At 39.3% G+C, this 23,487-nt stretch overlaps 1 protein-coding gene across 3 annotated transcripts in view; it reads right to left on the reverse strand.

Moving 5' to 3' along the window:
* PHKA2 (phosphorylase kinase regulatory subunit alpha 2) overlaps positions 1–23,487 on the reverse strand; it is a 108,724-nt gene that overhangs the window by 29,425 nt on the left and 55,812 nt on the right. For all 3 annotated transcript variants that reach the window (XM_069100720.1, XM_069100719.1, XM_069100721.1), the window contains 6 exons: positions 23,075–23,197; positions 21,173–21,268; positions 18,331–18,438; positions 6,904–6,982; positions 2,284–2,418; positions 1,361–1,470 (listed from right to left, as the gene is read on the reverse strand). In XM_069100720.1, the coding sequence (XP_068956821.1) occupies positions 1,361–1,470; positions 2,284–2,418; positions 6,904–6,982; positions 18,331–18,438; positions 21,173–21,268; positions 23,075–23,197 (651 nt within the window). The remainder of the gene's footprint in view (positions 1–1,360; positions 1,471–2,283; positions 2,419–6,903; positions 6,983–18,330; positions 18,439–21,172; positions 21,269–23,074; positions 23,198–23,487) is intronic.

The following is a 23,487-nucleotide window of genomic DNA, read 5'->3' on the forward strand; positions in this document are numbered from 1 at the left end:
ATTTTGATGTGGACTCTAAAGGGAGAGAAACGCTCCTATATTTATTTTCAGCATTTCAGGAGGGTATTTAAGTTCCTTTCCCAATGAGTCTCCCAAAAGAAATCAACACCTCATTTCTACTTCTTCTAAGACTGCTGGGTCCAAAGATTATAAAGTGACAAGCAGTAACAAAAGAGTAAGAAATTCGAAATTTTACTTTTTGATTTTTAGTAAGACTGAATGTAGAATAATGTTTCATAAGTTAATTAAAGCCAAACTGTTCTCTTGGATGTGAAAATCTTATGCACTTGGAGCCATATTTAAATTAAGGGGGGGGGGAAATCAAAAGACACTAGATTAAGTGAACAGTTTTCTGAGGAAAATTGCTGTGTACCAGTTGAGTTAAAAAAACAAACAAACTGGCTCTGGGGCAGCTAGGTGGCACAGTGAATGAGCACTGGCCTGGAGTCAGGAGGACCTGAGTTCTAATGTAACCTCAGACACTTAACACTTACTAGCTGTGTGACTTTGGGCAAATCATTTAACCCCAACCACCCTGCCTTCCCTCCAAAAAGACCAAAAATAATGGCTCAGGAATTCAATACTCATTGCTTGTCATCAAGAGCTGCACTTTTAATAACTGTTTTTTAACCTTTTCTATTCTCCTAAATGGATGGATAGGTGGCTCTGGCTTTCCTCCAAAATACTTAAATCTGCATTTCCAATGGATTATTTTTCTTCTTTGAACATAATTTAAATATATTTCTCCTTTAAATACTAATAAATAGTTGGAAATGATATAACACTGTTCACCATTTACCAGACTTCACAAACATTATGTCAGTTCATTACGTTACTTCAAAAATTAAGCTCTATTAAGAGAGAGGGGGGCTATCATTTGCAAATCACAACTGCTTTGGGATATACAAAAAGTAAATGCAGGTAGTCACTGTGGTCTCTACACAAAGACTTTCATTTTTTATAGGATATTAAAGCTACAGTTCTTGCCATTCAAGGTATATATAAATATATATATATATATAATTAATGGCGCATATTTTTATGATAAACAGAGGGGGGGAAAGGAGGGAGGGAGAAAGAAAGGAAAGGAAGAAGACAGCGAATATGAATTAGAATGGGCATTAAGCATCTTTCCTTATCTAGCTTCCTGTGTTTTACACAAGTCTGCTACACTGAACACAGACACACTACTGTACAAAAGTTTAACAATCAATTGGCTGTTAAAATCAAATATTGTGATGCCACAATCAGGATCACACAAGACTTCTATGTTAACACTTGACTGAGCAAGTGTTTACTAAGCATTTATTTTCCAAACAAAAGGAGATAAAATTGTTTGTTGCAGGCTTATTGTCCTCACCTGAGGGGTAAAAGTAAATATTTGATTCCTAATCACATAGAGTTTGGAGGTTCCAAGAACACCAATATGTCTATACGGTCGTCCACTTAGTTTCATGTTCTTATTCCGACCTATTCGCAAAACAAAAGCAAGAACCAAGCTACGTGAAATGTGATTATGACCAATCTAAGGAATTTGGGGGGGAAAAACAGGTTATAGAATTAGGAAATGAAAACTCTTAGGTGATTTCTGTAACTTTCAAAAATAAAACCTTCTTTCAATATATATAGCACTTTTGTTCAAATTTACATATTTGAAGGGAAAATAATAAAAGAGACTTTTTAAGTTTTCATTTCTCATTAAGTTTTAGATTGAACATTTGGGATTACAATCCAATGTTATTTCTTTTAAAACTATGTGACTTGTGACCTATCTCTCACTGAGAAATAGGTATTTTCTGATAATACTGAAAAAAAAATCATCCATATCTACATGAGGTGACTCTGGTCAAGTCATTACTTCCAAGTACTTTCAGTCAATTTTTGAAGACTATAAATTGCAGAGTACATGTCCAGCTGTATTGGTAGAAGGAGTTTCTCTAGCAGGAGTTCCCTATACTAGTGATATGACAGGTCTGCCCTGCCCCACCCCCATCTTCAGGTAGTTGTAATTTTCAATATGGAGCTTAAAAAATAGTTTGGAAACAGATCTAAGAAGTGATATATTTATTTAGGCAGTGATAAATACCGATCTGGAAATGAGATTAACACTAGCCTGAGTGGAAGAATCATAGGTATTTTTTACAGACTTAGTAGTGAGATCTGTTAAAACATGATGCCTCTATTTCTTTGTACTTATACATGCAAACACCCTTCGAAATCAAACTGATAAAAGTTTTTCATAAAAACATAAAAAGTCAATGTATGGAGGCTTTACAAACCTACCAAGCTTGGCATATATATGGCTAAGAATTCGGGCTGGCTGTACTCGGATGGGATGAATATCTGCAATGCTCTGCACACTGAATCCATGCTTTCTTAGCAACTCCTTAATTTTATCTGATTCTGCCAAAATGGTGACTGGGAAAAGAAAAAAAAAAACAACAGAGGACAGAGTATGAATTCTGATGATCAGTTTCTTATTTTCATCAGTCACATATATTTCCCTGCTCTTTGTCAAAAATTGTCACCACAACTCTTCCCCTATATACAGTAGCATTCTTAGGACTCAAATGAGGCCATTTTCATTCAACCAATAAGCATTTTATTCAACAATGATTACATGAATTGCTGTGTAAGAGATTAAAAAAAAGTCATGATCTTTGACCTCAAGAAATTTACATTCTATTTAAGAAGATAAAGCAAGTACAGAATTATCTGCAATATAACTTCACATATACATCTTGTGACTAGTACAAAATGCTAGACTAGTAAAGTGAAAGGAGATTTCTTCTGCCTGGGATGGTTAGATTTCATAGAGGAGTTAGCCATCTGAGCTGAACTTTGGAAGGCTTTAAAGGAGTAGAGATGGAAGTCTAGGGAATGGCAAGAGTAAAGGCACAGAGATGGTAAAGTGCAAGGCATTTTTGAAGAACAGCGAATAGTCCAATTAGGCTAATGGCGGAGTAAAGGCAGTGACTTGCCTGAGCTCTCCCAAATTCCCATCTAAACAATGTTAAAATAATGCCTGAGAATGAATTCTGGAGAGGCAGAACCAAGAAAAAGATGGGGCAAAACAATTTTCTAGCCCAAGACAACTTACAAAGTTGGCAGGAAAGGAACATGTCACTGGGCTAAGAGTGGAGCACAGTCCCGTGACAAGGAAGCTAGCGGTAGTCACTGGGGATAACGGAATCGTTTCCAGAGCTCTCATGCCACAGATTGTAAGGGGGGTTAGACAACTGGTCAGAAGGAGATTATAAGGGACCTTTGCTGCACTGGGAGCAGGACTCTGCAGATCCCAGGATGAGAAGGAGGAGTGCTAGCAGGAGCAAGAACACTGGACACAGTTCCAGAGTGGAAAAGAGTGTTTGTGGTGGCTCATACTCCAGAGCACAGGCCAGAAGAGTAGTAACCACACTTCTCCCCAGATCTTACCAGCTTGGAAGAACTGAAAACCTACAGGCTGCTAAAACTAGCTCTGAACTATCAATACAGGTGAAGGTTGGGAGAGTGCCCTCTTTACCCTGGAGCAGAGCCCAACTTCAATATGAAATTAAAAAGAACATGACCATAGAAAGTTACTACAGAGACAGGAAGGAGCAAGATAAAACTCAGATGACAATGAAGTCAAAACAACTACATGCAAAACCTTAAAGAAAAATGTGAATTGGACGTAAGCCCAAAAAGAATTCCTGGAAGAACTCCAAAGGGATTTTAAAAATCAAACAAAAGAATCAGAGGATATATTGGAAACAGAAATGAGAATGATGCAAAAAATAATGAAAAACAAGTCAACAGCTTGGTTTAGGTGGCACATAAATATTATGAAGAAAATACTTTAAAAAACAAAATTGGCCAAACTGTAAAAGAGCCATAAAAATGCATTGAAGAGAAATGTTCCTTACAAAGCAGAATTCGTCAAATGGAAAAGGAGGTACAAAAACTCAATGAGGAAAATAATTACTCAAAACTTAGAACTGGGCAAGTGAAAGCTAATGACTCCATGAGATATCAAGAAACAATCAAACAAAGCCAAAAGAATGAAAAAAAAAAAGGAAATGTGGACTATCTCCACAGAAAAACTGACCAGGAAAAGATATTTAGGAGAGATAATTTAAGAATTATTGGACTATCTGAATGCCATGATCAAAAACAAAAAAAGCCTAGACATCATATTTCAAGAAATCATCCAGGAAAACTGTCCCAATATCCTAGAACCAGAAAGTGAAATAGAAATGGAAAGAATCCATTAATTACTTCCTAAAAAGAGATCCCCAAATGAAAATGTCTGAGAATATTGTAGCCAAATTCCAGAGCTTCTGGGTAAAGGAGAAAATATTGCAAAAAGTCAGACAGAAATAATTCAGATATTGTGGTGCCACAGTCAGAATCACACAAGACTTAGCAGCTTCAATGTTAAAGGATCAGAGGACTCAGAAGATGATATTCCCAAGAGCTAAAGATTATATCCCAAGATATATATATATCCCAAGAGCTAGGATTATAACCAAGAATCATCTAGCCAGCAAAGCTGAGTATAATCCTTCAGGGGGAAAAATGGATTTTTAAAGAGATAGAAGACCAAAGTAATCCTGGGGAAAAAAACAGAGATGAATAGAAAATATGACTTTCAAAGACAAGACTCAAGAGAAGCATAAAAAGGTAAACAGGGAAGAGAAATCATAAGGAATTCAATACGGTTAAACTATTTACATTCCTACATGGAAACATAATATTTGTAACTCCTAAGAACTTTATCATTACTAGGGCAGTTAGAAGGAGTATACATAGACAGAGCTTTTATAGTAGAAGAGAAGATGGGGGTGGGGAGGTCTGCCAGACAATGCTTGAACCTTACTCTCATCAGAACTGGATCAAAGAGGAAATATGTTCAGTTGGGTACAGAATTCTAGAACATATGTTCAGCTGGGTATAGAATTCTATTTTATCCTACAGGGGAATACAATTTTGTGCTTGTAGAAAACAAGTCACTCTCCAATTGATAAATGGTCAAAAGATATGAACAGGTAGTTTTCAGAAGAAGAAATCAAAACTATTTATAGTTATGTGAAAAAAATGTTTAAATCACTATTGATTAGAGAAATGCAAATTAATGCAATCATAAGGTGCCACTATTAGATTGACTAATATGACAAAAAAGGGAAATGACAAATATTGGAGGGGATATGGGAAAACCAATGCATTGTTGGTGTTGTAAACTGCTCCAACCATTCTGGAGAGCAATTTGGAACTATACAGCCCAAAGGGCTATAAAACTGTGCATACCCTTTGACCCAGACCACTACTAGGTCTCTACCCCACAGTGATGAAAAAAAAATAGGATCTTTATATAAAAAATATTTATAGCACTTCTTTTTGTGGCATCTAAGAACTGGAAAATTAGGGGATGCCCATCAACTGGGAGTGAGTGAACAAGTTGATGTATATGATTGTGATATAATAATAATGTGCTTCTAAAAAATAATAAGCAGGATGATTTCAGAAAAGCCTGGGAAGATTTATGTGAAGTGATGAAAAGTGAAGTGAGCAGAACCAGGAGAACACTGTACATAGTAACAGCAATACTTTATGATGATCAACTGTGAATGACTTAGTTATTCTCAGCAATACAATGATCTATGACAATTCCAAAGGACTTACAATGACAAATCCTATCCATCTCCAGAGAAAAAAATTGATGGAGTCTGAATACAAATGAAAGCATACTTTTAAAAAACTTTATTTTTCATGGTTTTATTTTTGGCCTGTGTTTTCTTTTATAATATGACTAATATGGAAATGTTTTGTATTATCTGGAACTCAAAATTTTAAAAAATGAACATAAAACTGTTTTACATATAATTGGAAAAATAAAATATTAAAAAAGAGACAAGGCTGAAAAGATAGGCAGGTGCCAATTCTGAAAGGTTTGAATGGCAGAATTAAATTTGTACTTTAGCTTATGGGAAATGAGGAGCCATTCGTTGCTAAGCTAGGGAGTAATGTGAACAGACCTGTGCTTTAAGAAGATTACTCCACAGGCTGTGTGTATGGGTGTATGGCAGCAAAAGAGATAAGGGAAAGTCAACTAATTCAAAGGCTATTGCTACAGGTTAAGACAAAAAGTTTGAACTAAAGTGGTGGTAATATTGGGGATAGAAAGAGAAATAATGGAGGTAGGATTAGTAAAAGTGACACTGGATTAGATGTAGAGAAAGAGGCAAAGGTAGTGTGGAAGTTTCAAAAGGAGATGAGTAACAGAATGACGGTAAAGCTTGTCTGGGGGCAAGATGAAAAGCTGTTTTCGACATGTCTATGAATTGCTAGTAAAACACTTGGGTGAAAATATCCAGGAGGCAGCCAGAGGTGATAGTTCAGCACAGAAATTTAGACTGGAGATGTAAGTAAGTGTACTAGGTTAAAAAAAATCAATTTTATTCTGGTTTCTCACTACAACAATTTTGTATTTTTCAATGGTTAACTGCTACAAGAAATTGTATTCGTTAGGTCATGTGTACACCAAACATTATGCTACCAAGGAAAATCTTCTAAGGCTATATTAATGATTTAGATTTAAGAAAATAACTGATTTATTGAAACTTTATTATTAGGGAAGTCATGAACAAAAATCATAGAAAATGGGCAGTCATGAATGACTCATAATCTGTAGAATTTTAAGGAATATCCATGTCAATGAGATCACAGATTCACTAGGGTATTTAAATACGTTACTTGCTACAAATATTTTTTTTTTGCTTTTGGAAGATGCTAATTATGGCATTAAACAGTTGTTAGTAATGTGCACTAAACTGTACTAAACTGCACTATTTCATTAAGTGAGAAGCAATTAAAGTAACAGTGGTTATTAAAAGTTAAATGTGAATAGACAGCACAACTACAAACCTTGTACTACAACATCAGGTTTGACTGCTGTTGAAAACCTTCTATTTAAGGGATCAACTTCCCCAGTGGCTAGGAATCCCTATAGAAAAGAAGAAATGAAAAATATGGTTAAACTTTTTATTACTACTATAAACAAGGTGTTTAACCAAAACCTCATCCCAAACCTCAGGTTTAGAAATAAAAATGTTTGTAATCTCACAATATGTAGGATAGCATATTTAAAAGTACTTCTTCCTTTGTAACAACTGACTACAGAAAAATATGTCATTAGGATTCAAGGTGAGACCATGTGGTTTCTCCTTAGAATCCCTGGTCTCCTTTAAAACTCAGATCAAACCCCCTCCCCACATGAGCCCTGTATGATTCCCTCAGCAACTAGGGTTTCTCCTTCATAGCCCTCTCTCTACATTACCTTGTTTTACTTTGTAACTACCTAAACATGCACACTGTTTCCTCCACAGAATGAAAGCACTTTGAGGGCAGAGTCTGCCTCCTTTATTTTTGTGTCTGTATATCAAGCCCCTAGCACGACTGACACACAGCAGCTGCCTACTTAACGGCTGTTGACTGATTTAAGCAATTTAGTCTCAGTCCTCCCACTCTTTACCACTTCCTATCTCTCTGCTTTGCTCATTCAACAACGCTTAGCAATATTAGCATCATTTTCATATGTTATCACTTTTATTTACTCATTTCAGTGGATGGTGTTAAGTGGTTTAAATACAGCTAACACAGTCAAGATTTTGACATCATCCACTCTACCACAGACTTTGCAGGAACATGCTGCAACTAAATGACGGGACACCCTCTGCATGTTCTAGATGATGTTCCCCATTTTATCACAACAGAGAAATCCACAGAACAGTGCTCTTTCCATGCCAGTCTACAGCTTTCCCCCTTTTCTTGATTTACTATACTATTAGGACTGGTTAATTTCCCCTTTGAGTTCCAAATCACTCCATAGTTGGTCAGCAGCCTGTCAATATATTTTTAGAAGTATTGGTAAAACAATGTTTACAGGAGCAGCAAACATATGAAAATTATTGGGCTACTTACAACCACTACGCCCATTCCCTGTCAAATACTGAAACAATGTTAGAAAACAGGAAACTTCAGAGTCATGAACAGGTAGTTTTATGCTTAGGATGAAGAGGTAGCTTTCTGGTGGTGTAAGTCATCCCTCCCTTTCCCCTCAAAATTTTTCACTGATGCTAGAACTACATCAGTACTGAAACATTGCTGTGGTTAAAACATTCATGATTCCAAGTAAACTTTGGGGGAAAAGCAAATGACTTTGGGAGGGGAGGAAATAGGTCTCTCACAACTTAACGTCAAAAAGACAATCAGATGTATTTTCTACAATACAGAATACAACCCATTCTGAGGCAACAGGGACTGGAAAGATAAGGGAGTGCTGAAAGTGGAGAAAAAAGATAAAAACAGTGGAGCCAGGACATAGAGGAAGGCAATTTACTATTTTGCCCGAGGTCAGTATTATGCTGCCTTTTAGGAGAAGAGTACATAAAAATTTAATTGGATTTCTTTTTCTGCAACTGAATCAAAACTCCAGAAATATTAACAGACCGGAGAATATAATTATGACACAATAACACTGTGACATCAATTAACCAAGAAGTAGGCAGAGTTCATCAGAAGTCTGATTAGAGTGAGAAGAGAAGATAAAGAGGAGGTAGTTCTAAATTTGATTCTGAATAAGCCCTTCTCACAGATATGTTCATTTAATATGAAAAGACACTTGATCAAGTAAGCAGCAAAACCTCCAAGGAGGTGGGGGATGCTCTAGAAAATGGCTGGAAAGTCAGCCATAGACTAAGCAGCACTGGGGAGCTCCCCCCGACAGAGCTACTGGAATAGCGAGTAGGTAAAGTCAACAGAAAGCAGTCCCTGGGGAGAGAAAACACCCTAAGAGTTGTAAGAGTACCAGAAAACTTAGGCTCTAGGTTTCACCAAGTGTGGAGGAAGGTGAGAGGAATCTCTGATTGACCTGAGAATTTACTACTTGTATTTCTGCCAATACCAAATAACAGCCCAGTTATTTGTTTACACAACAAAGGGAGAAGCTGGAGGAATGTCTATCCAAAGGAGAACTCAAGAGTTTGTGAAAGAATGGATGAAATGCTTCAAAGTGAAAACAAAGAGGGAAAAAAAAAAACAATTAAAGGGGTGAATAACTTCTGAACAGCTCAAATTCCTAGGGAAGAACAGGAATCTTAAGCTGCATAATGGATGTTAGGGGCTTCAAAAGATTTCTGGATCATGGCTTAAAAGAAATGAATAACAGACTCTGGGTCTGTTACACTGTTACACTGGGGATGGCATAAATTTGGGCACCAGTAAAAACACACTTACTTGGAGAAGAAAAAAAAGTTAAAAAAATCTAATGATTAAAAAGGTTTTACGCCTAAAAATGGAAGCCAGGGAAATAACTGTCCACACACATCTGCCAAATTTTTTTTAAAAAGGGGAAAAAGGTCTTCAGAGACCTGAATATTGATGTAAATGACATTACAGATGACACAATGAGTCCTGCTTTTTTTCCTTCCTCACTCTAAGGGCCACAGGATCCTGTCACTTTTCTGACTTATAAGTGACACCTCCTCACATACAATGACTCACACCTTGGGAACACAGATGTACTTGCTCTTCCGTGTGTGTCCAGCTTTAGCACAGAGCTTTGCATAGAGTAAGAGCTTACTAAAGGCTGGTTCATTCATTCATTCAATTTCAACCAAGATGGATAATTCTTATAGCATACACAGGTAACAGAGAAAGCAAAAACAACTCCATTTTGTCTGCAATTCCTCTACCTTGCCTCTAATCCTGTTTTCGTTGCAACCCCCATCTGCACATACCTACCCTGATTCACGGACAGATGCCTGAAAGATGCACAGGTGTTTATCAGACACCTGAATACCATGGACACTGCCAAAGAAGCCAACACCTGTAAAGCTATAATTTCACTGGATTTCTTTAGTTGCCCTGCTTATTTTCTTATTTCTATGTGTTACGGACCTGTTACCTATTCCATAAGCTGCTTACCATTTCTGCTTGGACTGGTAATAATTTGGGAATTGTTTAAAAAAAAAGATGTAAGAGTATCAATGGTCTTGGAGGGAATTCTGGGTAGCAGAGAAACCTAAAGCAGCCTGTCTGTATTACAACCCCCACCCTGCCTGTGACCTTACTGCTGAAACAGAAAGGACAGTCCCTCTACTAGGGAGGGTTTACAAGAGATAGCTAACCTATTACTCAGAGGACACCACAATCCCGATTCCTACTCTACAAGCCCTCAGCAGAACAGCTAGGTGGCACAGTGGATAGAGGACCTGATCTGGAGTCAGGAAGACTCCTCTTCCTGAATTCAAATCTGGCCTTAGATGCTTATTATCTGTGTGATCCATGCTTAACCCTGTCTGCCTCAGTTCCTTATTTGTAAAATGAGCTGGGGAAGGAAATGGCAAACCACTCCAGTATCTCTGCCAAGAAAATCCCAAATTGGGTCACAAAGAGTCAGACACAACTGAACAACAGCGATAGGCCCCCAGCAGCTTGCCCAATACTAAGGTACCTCATATCCAATTAATCTCCTGCCTAAACTGAAACCTATGTAAGTTTTGTCCTTTTGTGCCCTTGCAGAGTCTCCCTTGCTAGTGGACTCAATAAATCCTCATTGGTTTTGAAATTTATGGTACAGGGTTTGGTTTATGGTTGGGGGGGTTTCATTCTGGTTTGTTGGGGCACTAACAATTTTATCCATGAGTGGAATACTCCATATATCTATGTTAGGCTTTGTTCTGTTCGACACTTGTAACAACTCCTATGATAAAAGCACAAATGGTCTGCATACCAAATTTACAGACAACACAAAAGTTAGGAAGAATAACTAACACTGAATGACAGAAAGAAGAGCCAAAAAGATGCCAACAGATTAAAATTATACTCTCCTACCTGAGGCAGAGCTGACATGACAGTAATTAAACAAACTTGTTAAGAGTGACATTAAGATTAATTGCTTGTTACTACTTGTATCTGCATTTCCATGGAACACTAAAATCCAAGGCATTGAAAGAGGCAAGGGAGGGCAAGGTACAGAAACAAGTATTCACTGTCAACAAGTCCACACTAGAACAAGAGACCAAAATGCTGCCTCACCTCCCCCAGTGATTTTTTTTGTTGCCTTTTGGAGGGCAGGTGGGGTTAAGTAACTTGCCCAAGGTTACATGGCTAGTTTTTTGTGTGTGGGTGTTAAGTGTCTGAGGACGGAACCAAACACGGGTCCTCCTGACTCCGGGCCGGTGCTTTATTCACTGTGCCACCTAGCTGCCCCTACCCCCATTGTTGTTGCTATGTGATGGATTTTTCTCTTGGTTTTACTCATTTCACATTTCATACCAATCTGCCCAAGTTTCTCTGAAATTGTCCCACTTACAATTTCCTACAGCACAACTGTAATCCATCATATTCGTATCCCATGTGTTTAGCCATTCCCCAACTGATGGGCACAGATTTACTTCCCAGTTCTTTGCTACCACAAAGAAATCTGTAATAATTTTTTGTTAACCTATGGGTCCTTTTCTTTTTTCTTTGATGTCTTTAGGGTATGGGTCTAGCGGTGTTATTGCTGAATCACAGGGCATACACACAGTGACTTTTTGAGCATACATTCAAACTGTTTTCCAGAATGCCTGCACCAATTCATAGCTCCATGAATAGTGCATTAATGTGCCTGTTTTCTCACAGTCCTTCCAACATTTTCCTATTTTTTTAAAAGCAACTTTGCAAAGTTGGTGGGTTTGAGAAGAAACCTCAAAATTGCTTTAATTTGCATTTCTCTAATTATTAGTGATTTTTAAAAAATTTCTTTTTAAAAAACTGTCAGGAAGTCGAAATGCAGGGAGTACAAAGGAATTAACTTCTTTGTCTGGTTCACCTCAATTCTCTAAAGCATCAGTCTTTTTTAGTGTGGCCGGTTGCACTGTCAGTACCTTTGCCTGACTCTCACTTGCCTGCACAATCTGCTAAGCCTCCCAACTCAGCCTGTCCTCTAGACTGAGTCACCTACCACCTCTCCAGACATTCACATTATGGGTTATTGGGGCTGGTTTGCTGGTGGACCTCTTCTGAATTCCAGCATGTGTACATTGTACACTGCCTCACATGGCCTCCTCTGAGTCCCGCTATGATGCCAATCCAACAAGTATTTATCACCTCAATGAGTCATGGATATTTTGAACAAGGTATTCTTCCTATCCATACACAAGAAATAGTGACAGACTAAGAGTATAGAGTTTAGGGTCAAGGGGAGTCCCATATAAGAAAAACCATGGAACATAACGTTCATATGAATTGAGGTGGGTCAACACAATGAGGGAGAGGCCTACTATGCTTTATGTCAGTTTCCAGGGAAGTTTGCTGATTCAGATGTTTCAAGGTGACAGCCAGATCTGATCTCTCATGTTCAAGGAGAATTTGCTTCTTGCAATAATGCAGTTGGCACCCTGCTTGTATACTGGGCCTGAATATAGCTGTCCTCTCCCTACTGCTAGCAGACTAGCCCCAGTAACTAAGGTTTGTGTACTACAAAGCACAGTCTAACTTACCAATTCCTAAGTCTCCTTAAACCTCTTCACAACTTCAGCTACAAAGATGAACTGAGTCATATACTTAATCTTACATTATCCACAAGTATTTTATTTCCTTTATCTTTTCCCTGTTTACCTTCTCATGCTTCTCTTGCTTCTTGTATCTGAATGTCAAGTTTTCTATTGAACTCTGGTTTTTTCAGCAAGAATGCTTGAAAGTCCTCTATTCCACTGAATGACCATATTTTCCCCTGAAACATGATACTCAGTTTTGCTGGGTAGGTGATTCTTGGTTTTAATCCCAGCTCCTTGGACCTCTGGAATATCATATCCCAAGCCCTTCGATCCCTCAGTGTAGAAGCTGCCAGATCCTGGGTTATCCTGATTGTGTTTCCATAATATTCAAATTATTTCTTCTTGGCTGCTTGAAATATTCTTTTCTTAATCTGGGAATTCCAGAACCTGGCTATAATATTCCTAGGAGTTTTCTTTTTGGGATCTTTTTCAGGAGGTGATGGATGGATTCATTCAACCTCTATTTTGCCCTCTGGTTCTAAAACACCAGGGCAATTTTCCTTGAGAATTTCTTGAAGGATAATTTCTAGGTTCTTTCTTTGATCATGACTTTCAGGTAGTCCAATAATTTTTAAATGATCTCTACTGGATCTATTTTCCAGGTCAGTGGTTTTCCCAATGAGATATTTCACACTGCCTTCTACTTTTTCATTTGTTTGGATCTGTTTAATAGTATCTTGATTTCTCATAAAGCCACTAGCTTCTGTTTACTCCAATCTAATTCTGAAGCAATGATTCTCCTCAGTGAGCTTTTGAGATTCTTTTTCCATCTGGCAAATTCAGCTTTTTAAGGCATTCTTCTCCTCATTGCCTTTTTGAGCCTCTTTTCCCATTTGTGTTAGTCTATTTTTTAAGGTGTTATTTTCTTCAGTCAGATTGTTGACTCATTTCTTAATTTTCTCGCATTGTTCTCATTTCTCTTCCCAATTTTTCCTCCACTTCTCTTATTTGGTTTTCAAAATCTTTCTTAAGGTTCTCTATGGCCTGTAACCAGCTCGTATTTTCCTTTGAAGCTTTTGGTGCAGGAGTTCTGACTTCACTGTCTTCCTCCTGTTCCATGCCTTGCTCCTTCTTATCCCCAAAATAGGAGTGTAATGTTGGAATCTTCTGTCTGCTTTGTTTCCTTTGCCTGCTTATTTTGCCACTCAATGATTTGACTTTTGGGCTTTTTGCCACAGTAGGACGCTACCACCAGACAGGAGAGTTTCGTCCCAAACACTGGGGTTTTCTCAGCTGCTGAAGGTATTCGATGGGTGCCCTCTCTGAAGCCTCCACATGCTCTGGCAAGCTGATGCCCCCCAGGACCACCACCCTAGACCGCAATCCAGATCCAAGCAGGTTAAAGCAAGAGCGATTACCCATCAGACTGGTGCTTGGTCCCCCTACACTCTGCAGGCCAGGAGCTGAAGCTACCATGTGGGGGTGGCTGGGGCAGGGAGCCTCAGTGGCTTCTTGCCCTGAGGGCAAAGGCCCACACCACTCCCAACTACTGGATCCCAAAGTCCACACTGCACTGACCTCTCACTTTGTCCTTAGCATCTATGGGTTGATAATTCTGGAAACCACCACAGCTGCTGGTGATCTGAGGTCCTTCCAGCTGGTCAGGCTGCCATGGGCCTAAGACCTCCGAGCCAGGTTGGGGTTAGCTCCCAGAGTGCTGTGATGGCCAATTCCTGGCAGGCTGCCAAGCTGTCCTCAGTGGGAGGTTAGCTTCTCTGCGTCATTTTGTGGGTTCTGTAGCTCCAAAGTTTGTTCAGTCACCTTTTACATGAATTGGAGGGGGTGGAAGCCAGAGCCGCGTGGAGGTCCTGTTTCTATTCTGCCATCTTGACTCTGCTCCCTGTTTCCTTTATCAAAAACTCTGACATTCATCTATTTGATCATAACCTCCTATCATTCCATCTCTCTCCATCCATGTCTCACTCCTCCTAAACTTTTCTTCACCTTCACTGTTACTTGCAATCCCTCCTCCCCTTAGTACAACGTAAGGTTATTAGTTCATCTGACTTCATTCTCCTCCATATCTTGATATCATTGCCCATTCTCTCCTTCCCCTCGTCTTTGAAAACAAAGTGGCCTTTCTCCTTGCCGAGGTCACCTGTTCTACAAATATACATTTCAGTTTTCTCCAGCAGATTGCAATCTCAGTCATCCCTCCTCTTTTTAATTTTCAACCACTATGTATCTGCTGGTTCCTTCTCTGATGCCTTCAATTCAAACATAGCTAAGTATCTACATCTTTAAAAACTCTTCACTAGACCCTACTATTCCCTCAAGTTATCATCTAATATCTCTCCCTTTCTCAAGCTCCTAGAAAAAAACTGTCTATACTTGTCTTCAAGTCTTCTACTCTCTCATTCACTCAGTTCTTTTGAAACTGGTTTCTAACATTATTACTCAATTGAAATTGCTTTCTCCAAAGTTACCAATGATCGCTTAATTTCCAAATATGATCTTTTTTCAGTCCTCTTTCTTCTTAAACTGTCTGCTGTATTTGGCACTGGTAACTATACTCTCTGCCTAGATTTACCCTCTCCTCTCTTGCTTTTATAACATCACAAATCGTAAGAGATATGAAGAACTTTAGAGGCCATCGAGTCCAACCTCCTCATTTTACAGATTAGGAAACAGAGGCACAAAGAGGAGACTTGCTCAGCATCACAACGCTCTGTCTTGGGCCTCCTCCTCTCTATACTTTCTCTGTGAGCCCATAAACTCTAATGGGTTGAATTAATATCTTTATATAGATGACCAACAGATCTAGCCTCAGTTTCTCCTGAGATTTCATCCCATATCACCAAGTAGCTATTGAAGACTTTGAACTGGATGTCCCAGAGACATCTCAAACTCAACAAGTCCAAAACGGAATTCAGTATCTTTCTCCTATTTCTGTTATTGGCACTACCACTTTTCTAACCTCTCCATCAGACTTCACTCCTCCCTCCCTCACCTCACATATCTAATTGGTTGCCAAATCTTGCTATTTAAAGCTCTACAACAATTTTCACTTCTGACCCGCTCTACTCAGCCATCACCTGAACAAGCCTCTTCTCTAGATTACTGTTATCACCTCCCTTAAGTCTCTCCTTTCCCAAATCCATCTGGAATACTGTAATGGTCATGTAAATGGGAAAATCCTTCCCATCCCAGGTTTATGTGACCTGCATAGGTCACAAGGAAGCCTGAGTCACATGGAACAGCAAGGGATGGAGGAGAGCTGATAGGAAGCTGGTGAGAGCAGCCAGGGCTAAGGGTAAAAGAGGAAGAAGCAGGCAGCGAGCCTCCGGGAAGTCTGTGGGAAAGCTTGGGAATGGCAGTGCCCCCTGCATTGTTATTGTGTACAGATTTCCTTGTTATGATGGATTCGGTTTTCTGGTGTTTGAATAAATATTTTGGTTCTGTCTTACATATGGAGAGTCTGTTATATTTTACTATTTAGCATTAGACCAGCATATTCATGGTGGCTATAGGCGCTGTGAATATTGTTTTGGTGCTACAGATACTGCAGCTAAAGTAATTTTCTTTAAGCCCTGAATCTGCCCATGTTGCTTTACTGACAACAAACTTTATTGACCCCTTATTTCCTCAGATGCCCCTAGGATAAAATACAAACACTTCTGTTTAGTTTTTAAAACTCTTTACAACCTGGCCTCAACCTATCTTTCTCATGTCACTGGATATCCCTGCCCCTAACTTTCTCTTTTTCTCACACATGACCCTCCACTTCCCATCTCTGTGTCTTTGTAGTGGCCATTCCCCGTGCCTGGAATGTCTTCTCTATCTCATAGATTTCCCATAATCCTCTGAGATGGATGCAGCTGAAGCATCACCTTCTACATGAAGCTTCTCCTCATCTTTCTTCAACTTCCAAGCACTTCCAAAATACACTTTTGTATTCTCTGTATTTATTCTCTCCATATTTATCCCACTCATTTATACATGTACTTGTATCCTCCTTTAGAATGCAGAATCGTTGTGAACAGGAATTGTTTCATTTTAGTTGTCTCCCTGATGCCAAGCACAGTGCCCAAGACACAGGAGGGGCTTAATACATACTTGTCATTTGACTGATTGAGGAATGATTCTCTGGATGTTCAAATGTTGGTTTTTATAATAATAAACAATAATAGCAGCTAACACTTCTTCAGTGCTTTAAAGTTTGCAAATCTAGCTTTATAACAATCCTATCAAGTAGGGACTATTATTATCTCTGTTTTACAGATGAGGAAACTGAGGCTGAGGCAAAGTTATTACTTGTCCAGGATCACAAGGATAGTAAATGTCTGAGGGCAATATGTGAATTTGGGTCATTCTGACTCCCAAGTCTAACTCTCCCTCCAATGCAGCACCTAACTACATAGGATGTTATGACAATGCATTTGCCTAAAAATTTCCATAGTCAGGAATGTAGGCAATAAATAGAGTGAAACCAATTTAAAATAATACCTAGTATATGTGGCACTGATTGAGCTACTGGGAATGATGGAAGACCTTCTATATTTTATGGTCAAAGTAGACAATGATGAGCTCTCATTACTGCTTCTAGGTTTCAAATGGAGCTTTGGCTATGGATTACTTCTTCTCTCACACTATCTAGTCCCTTTCTACATTCATTAGCCTGTGGGAGAATTACATGCAGGGTCAGAGCTTGGAAGAAGGAAGTGTAGTCTGTAAAACAGTGGCCCTTACAGTGATATTGGAGGTATAAGTTTTTCTGTAGGTTGAAACAGACAGAAGTGAAGATAAACTAGTTCTCTGGGTCATCAAATATACCTGTCTACTGAAAAGCCTGAGGGTGCTTCAGGAGATCAGTGAGTTGTATGGAGAACCCAGGAGGAAAGTGACAGCAGCATCCAAGAAGTCACAGAACTCCCACTGGACTTTCATAGAGACTGGCATTCCTTACTGTAGCATACATTAGCTCCCTGCTAATAGGGGTATTATTGAGAGAAAACACTAGCCAACCCTGAAGCAGCAGATTCACTGATTTTTAGAAAAAAATGCAGAGGCACTGGAAAATCCACAGATTATAATCAAGCATGCATGCATGCAATGCACATTCTGCAAAGTCACCTTCACAGACAGGAATTCTGCATTCGTCCTAATTTTGCCAATTTAGTGAATATTAGTCTGCTGAAAATAGAGACATCAGATTGCGCATCAGAGATGACTTGTGAGGGCCTCTGCCTAGGGAGCCCAAAAAATACGACGGACTCCAAGTGACACCTGGGGCTGATTATAAGGTCCCCCTCAGCTTCCAACACTCAGGCCTGACACTGCTGCCGCAGTTCAGGCTGCCATTGGGAGGCTTGTCCTTTGGCCAGCAGCTGGAATCAGACAATCTTATTACATCCTGGCACAGGAAAACCACGGAGGGGGTCTCACCTGGATGAGGGCTAACTAGGGTCGGAGTTGGGAGACGAACCAGGTCAGATTAGAGCCTGCTTGTCTAGAGCAGAGACCAAAAGACAAGCAGAAAAGAATGCCTGCTGAAGTAAGAGAGATGCAGGTCCCGAATGCGAGGCACCGGAGAGCCGGCTGTTTATCTGGCTCAACTGATTCTTCTAAGCCTCAGGTTAAATATAAGAGCCGCCAGTTCTACAGAAGTGACATACACCAAGAGATTTCTGAAGACATAAACAGAGAGAAATAACTGATTTTGCTACCTAGGAAACTAGAAAAAGAGTGCCTCAGTTCTTTGGGCTTTCAAAAGCAGCATTCCAGTTTGTTAAAACACAAAAGCTCTTACCTCTGCCAACAGGGAGCTGAGGATATACAAAGACTGGCCCCACAAATGAGGTATCTTCCCAAGTGGCACTCTATCTACAGTGTGAGGATTCTTATATTCTTCATCTACCTGGAGAAGTAAATTCAAAGAAGTCATAAAGTGGGTCAACCCAACTTAAACAGCTAAGTGTAACCTAACCCTGGGAAGCAGGTAACTTGGGTGATGCCACTAACTAGCTACATGATCTTGAACACATCACTTAATCTCTCATGGCCTCAGTTTCTTAAAATGGAGAAATTGAATCAGATCATCTCTAAAAGGTCTTATGGTTTAATGATTCCATCTCACATAAGTAGCACATGCCTGTGTATACACATATGTGTAAATGGAAAGTTAATAATAGGAATCCTGGCTTCTGTTCTCTGATTGTACCTCTCATCTCTCAGGCATAAGGAGCTACAATTAATGTACTTCAGAGATCACATAATTCAACTCCCTCATTTTACAGATATGGAAACTGAGGCACGGGATAGAGGGTGGAGGGGTGAAGTGACATATTCCAGGTCACAGAATTAGTGCGACACCTGGCACTAAAGCTCAGGTACACTGATTCTAAATTAAATGTTCTTTATGCCATACAATGGTCCTCAATTCAACAATTAAGGGCCATAGTGTAAAACACTGTCTTAGCATAGCTCATCATAATACAGATTTGGATTTATCAGAGATTAAGCCATGATCCTTAAATCTAAACTCTGTAGGTTAAACATGGTAAGACTATAATATTGGTATTGGTCATATTACCCCAAACTGTATTCTAAAATACCACTTTCAAAACAAGACAATATACAATCAGATCCCCACAAGGTGGTGATATTTACTAATAAAACGATTATAATCTGGAAAAAACAAATAAAGGGGGGAAAAACTATCCAATCATTGCTCTCAGCATTAGAAAGGGCCTTAGAAGTCTAAGGTACCAAAACAGGAGTCTCTTCTTTGACATATTCAAACAGTGGCCACTGAGTCTTAGCTGGAAGCCTTCCAGTGACATAGAAACACGCGGCTTCCCCACACAGCCCATTCACTTTGTGACAGCCTTCACAGAACGACAGCAAGCTTTACTGACATGGGGCTAGAGCCTACTTTCTACAACTTCCATCCATTGCTTGCCTTTTTTCCTTCTGGAGCGAAGAAAGACAAGCTCTAAGCCCTTCCCACATGCTGGGCCTTCCAATACCTGAAGATATAACACCCTCGATGCCTGCAAGTCTTCTCTTCTGCAAGTCAAACATCCCTATTACCTTCAGGCGATCTGCGGCCTGGTCTTCCACCCCCTCATGATCCTCGCTGTGCCCCAGCTTGTTCCTACCCTTCCTTAAACATGGCATCCATGATTGAAAACAATGATCTGGTTTGATTAGCAGGAAATACAGAATAACTATCAGCTCCTGTGTTCTGGATGCCATCCTCTCTCTTAATGGAAACTAAAACTAATATTAGCCTTCTTGGCTGCCAAGGAGTCTTGCAGACTAATTTTGAGCTTTCAGGACTGATACTGAACCTTTCCTTTTTCTGTAAATGGCAATTCTTCAGGCGACATCCCTTGAATCCTCTGACAATTCTTCTGTCTGCCTTTCCTACAACACCCCGCTCCCTCCTGGGAGATCTTTAAGCAGTTTCTGATAAACCACTTTCCATGTATGTTATAGGGGAGATCCCTTTTAAGTACAGTCATTGAGATGTCTTCCAACTCTCAAAATTCTTTGATTATGTGGCCATCAACGCCTAATAAAATTCTATGTTTATCATTACACAAAAGGGGACACGATCTGATCTACAGAATAACCAAATTCATTATATAGAAGTTGCAGAGAAGGCAGTAACCTGGACCGAGAGGGAGTTTCCATACCTGGGAATTCCCTATGCCAATGAAATCACAGATTTAGGCTCTTTCTCTCTATTCTTATCTTAAAACCCAACTTGGCCTCATAGGTTGGTCACAGCTTCTGAAACACTTCCGTTTTACAGATTTTACAGATTTACAGAAACAACATTTTTTCATTTTTTTGTTTATATGATTTACACCACGCATTTCTGCCCACAGAAATATCAATTTATCAAACTTTTGTGGAAAATTATTTAAGGTATTTTACATATATCTTAATTATCACAATACAGATAATGTAGATCTCTAGCTTTTAAGATTAAAAAAAAAATACAAATTACCTTCCCCTCATTTTATGCATTCTATTCACTCTTTGCCTCCTCCCCATCCCCAATTTTGTATCTTGGCCATTTCAAAATCTGGGACACCAGAGAAAGTCAAATTTTCTTAAGGAATGTTCTTGAATTGGATAATTTAATATCACCCAAAGAGAGACTTCTAATTACTCTCTTAAATTCAAGTTTCAAAAATAGTTTAGAGAAAATGTTTGGGTCAAAGGAAAATCCTAAGGAAGTCAGACATATTTAGGGAGGTTAGGAATAATTTTCAATGAATATTTTTTAAAATGTCAGACAACAGAATGTGATATTTTTGATGAAAGCTACTAAGAAGCAGCAGTGAAATTTAGGTTATTACTGAAGACTCTCCCACTTCAACCTGAATGTATCTGATTTTTTAAGAAAGCATTTGTGCCAAACATCAAACATTCTTTGACAACCCTACTTAAGGTCACTGTTCTCCTGAGTGAAAGTTATAGATATCTTACTCATCTGATGAAGTTATCACAAAGTCTTAGAAATAATTTCCTCTGAGAGAAAAGAGAAAGGAGGAAAAAAATTACCAATAGATGTTTCAATAACTGACATATATCAGAGACATGACAAGAAAATTCAGATTCTGCAAGATCAACTGTACCTTGCCAGGAGGAATGGCATATAGTTCTGGCATTAGATGTATTCCGTTCTTGCCTCTAATTAATATTCCCTCCAATGCCTCTCGGTACTCTTGGACCTAAAAGTTGACACCATTCCCATACAAAAATTAAAAAAGAAAAATACCACTCATATTCGTGCTTTTAAAATTGAAATGTAATTCAATATAGTTACCATCACATGAACTATACTACTATACGATATATAATTATACCATATATGAACATACTATTAATTTATCGCAGCAGCTTAATGGGGGGAAGGGGAACAGGGAGACAGATTGTCCTTGATTTGTGAGTCAGACCCCTTAGATTATAATCCTAACTTTCTTATTTACAAGTCATGTGAGTGTAGGCAAGTCAATTAACACCTCTATGCTCGAGTTCCCTTATCTACAAAATGTGGGTAATAATACAATGTACTCTATACCAGTGGGTTGCTGGGAGGATTGAGGGAAGAAGGTATGTAAGTGAATTTATAAAATATTGTCAGCTATCATTATCATTATTAGACCTAATAATAAGTTATAACTAAAACACATGACTAAGATCTCTATGCCAATGTTCTTATCTCACAGGATTTGAGAGTGGGAGGCTGGAATGCATTAGGTATATACGGTCATAGAGCTGGAGAAGGGACGGATGATCCTCCACTTGGAAGGAAAAACAGCTCTTATCCAACTACAGAATACAGGGCAAGTGACCTGACTAACCCAATTCCCTTGTCTGAATGCCAGTAATGGTTTAAGGGATGTATGTTTGGAGGGGTGCCTGATTAATGTGGTTGGTTTATATGATATGAGCCTTTGGGATTAGCAAAGTGCTATTTCAAGGAGAATATGGGCATGCACATCTGCACCTTGAGAGAGCCCAGACCACAGATGGTTTTTAGTGAGGACTTACACAGTATTGACTCTAGTCGAAGGAATCGCCTTGAATCCATAGGATCACAAATCTAGAGATAGACAGTGTACATAGCTTAGAAGTGCCACTGTTGGCCCTGGAATCAGGAGGACCTGGGCTCAAATCTGACCTCAGACGCTTAACACAAAAACTAGACATGTGACCTTGGGCAAGTCACTTAAACCCAATTGCCCTCCAAAAAAGCAAAAAAAAAAAAAAAAAGAAGAAGTGCCACTGAGTGCGCCTCTAATTTTAAGATAAGAAACTTAGTTTCAAGGGAGTCAATCACTTGGTCAGGTTCACATATGTAGTACTGGAAGCAGAATTTGAACCCAGGTCCTCCACCTCTGGAGCCTGGGTTCCTAGCTGAAGAGATAGCAGTGGTTGGTCAAGTAACGGTTCCTGCAAAAGCAGACATGTCTTTGACGGCTGAGCAAAGCCCCAGGCTCTAAAAACCTATCTTGAGGTATTCATGTTTCCCTGGTAAGGCAAGAGAACTTGCCTTGCCCACACTCTCCATGGGAAATATTTTTTCTGACTTAGACAAAGGCTCAAGTACTTGCAGTTCACCAAGCTGGTCAGAGCTTGGTCATGATCTGAGTGTCATTCAAAATCATGCATCTAGAATCAACACTTCTGGATTTGGGGGAATGAGATAACAGGGCACTAGTGAGGAGTGTAAAATAATGACTGATATGAGGACTGAACAGTAAATAATTAGTTCATCACATGAGGGGAATGACTGGTAACAGTGCCCAGCAATTCAACAGAGCAGCGGAGTGAAAGGCAGCACCGCGGCTTGCCAGGTCACAATTACGGCTCTGCAGCCTCCTCCCCATCTAAGCGGGTTTCAGGGAGAACTGAATAAGTTATCTCCTTCTGTGCCTGAAGCTGCTTTTCTCCTCGTACACACTGAAGTACACTGATGAACGAATAACATGTGTGCAACCATAAAGCATGATATAAATGCTAGTCATTATTACCTGCACTGCATCACCACTGAACACGCCATCAATTATGAAATATGTCCAGAATACTGGCCACTCACATTCTATGTTTTCAAAAAGCTTGAGTTCAGCAGGATCATAATGTAGTCGATTTGGGTCCTGGAAATTAAACACAGTGACAGTCTTTCCCGGTTACACATGTCCATATATTTTATGACTATATTCATCTTACTAGGGGTATTAACACAATCCTGGATATTCACTTGCTGGGAAGGCTGAACAGGAGAGACACTGAGGTCCTTTCCAAGCCTAAGGGTGTATGTGTGTGGTTTGGGGTTTTTTTTTGAGGGGGGGCGGTCAGTAAAGGGGGAAGTAGGAGGTAGAATCGTGGAAAGAACAGTGTACTCAGGACTTGAGTTTGAATCCTAGTCACATTACTATTACTCTGG

This window comes from Petaurus breviceps, unplaced genomic scaffold, assembly GCF_028583685.1.
Source record: "Petaurus breviceps papuanus isolate PSGF00001 unplaced genomic scaffold, PetGlider_PUasm1.0 419, whole genome shotgun sequence".
In the NCBI taxonomy this organism is placed as follows: Eukaryota; Metazoa; Chordata; class Mammalia; order Diprotodontia; family Petauridae; genus Petaurus; species Petaurus breviceps.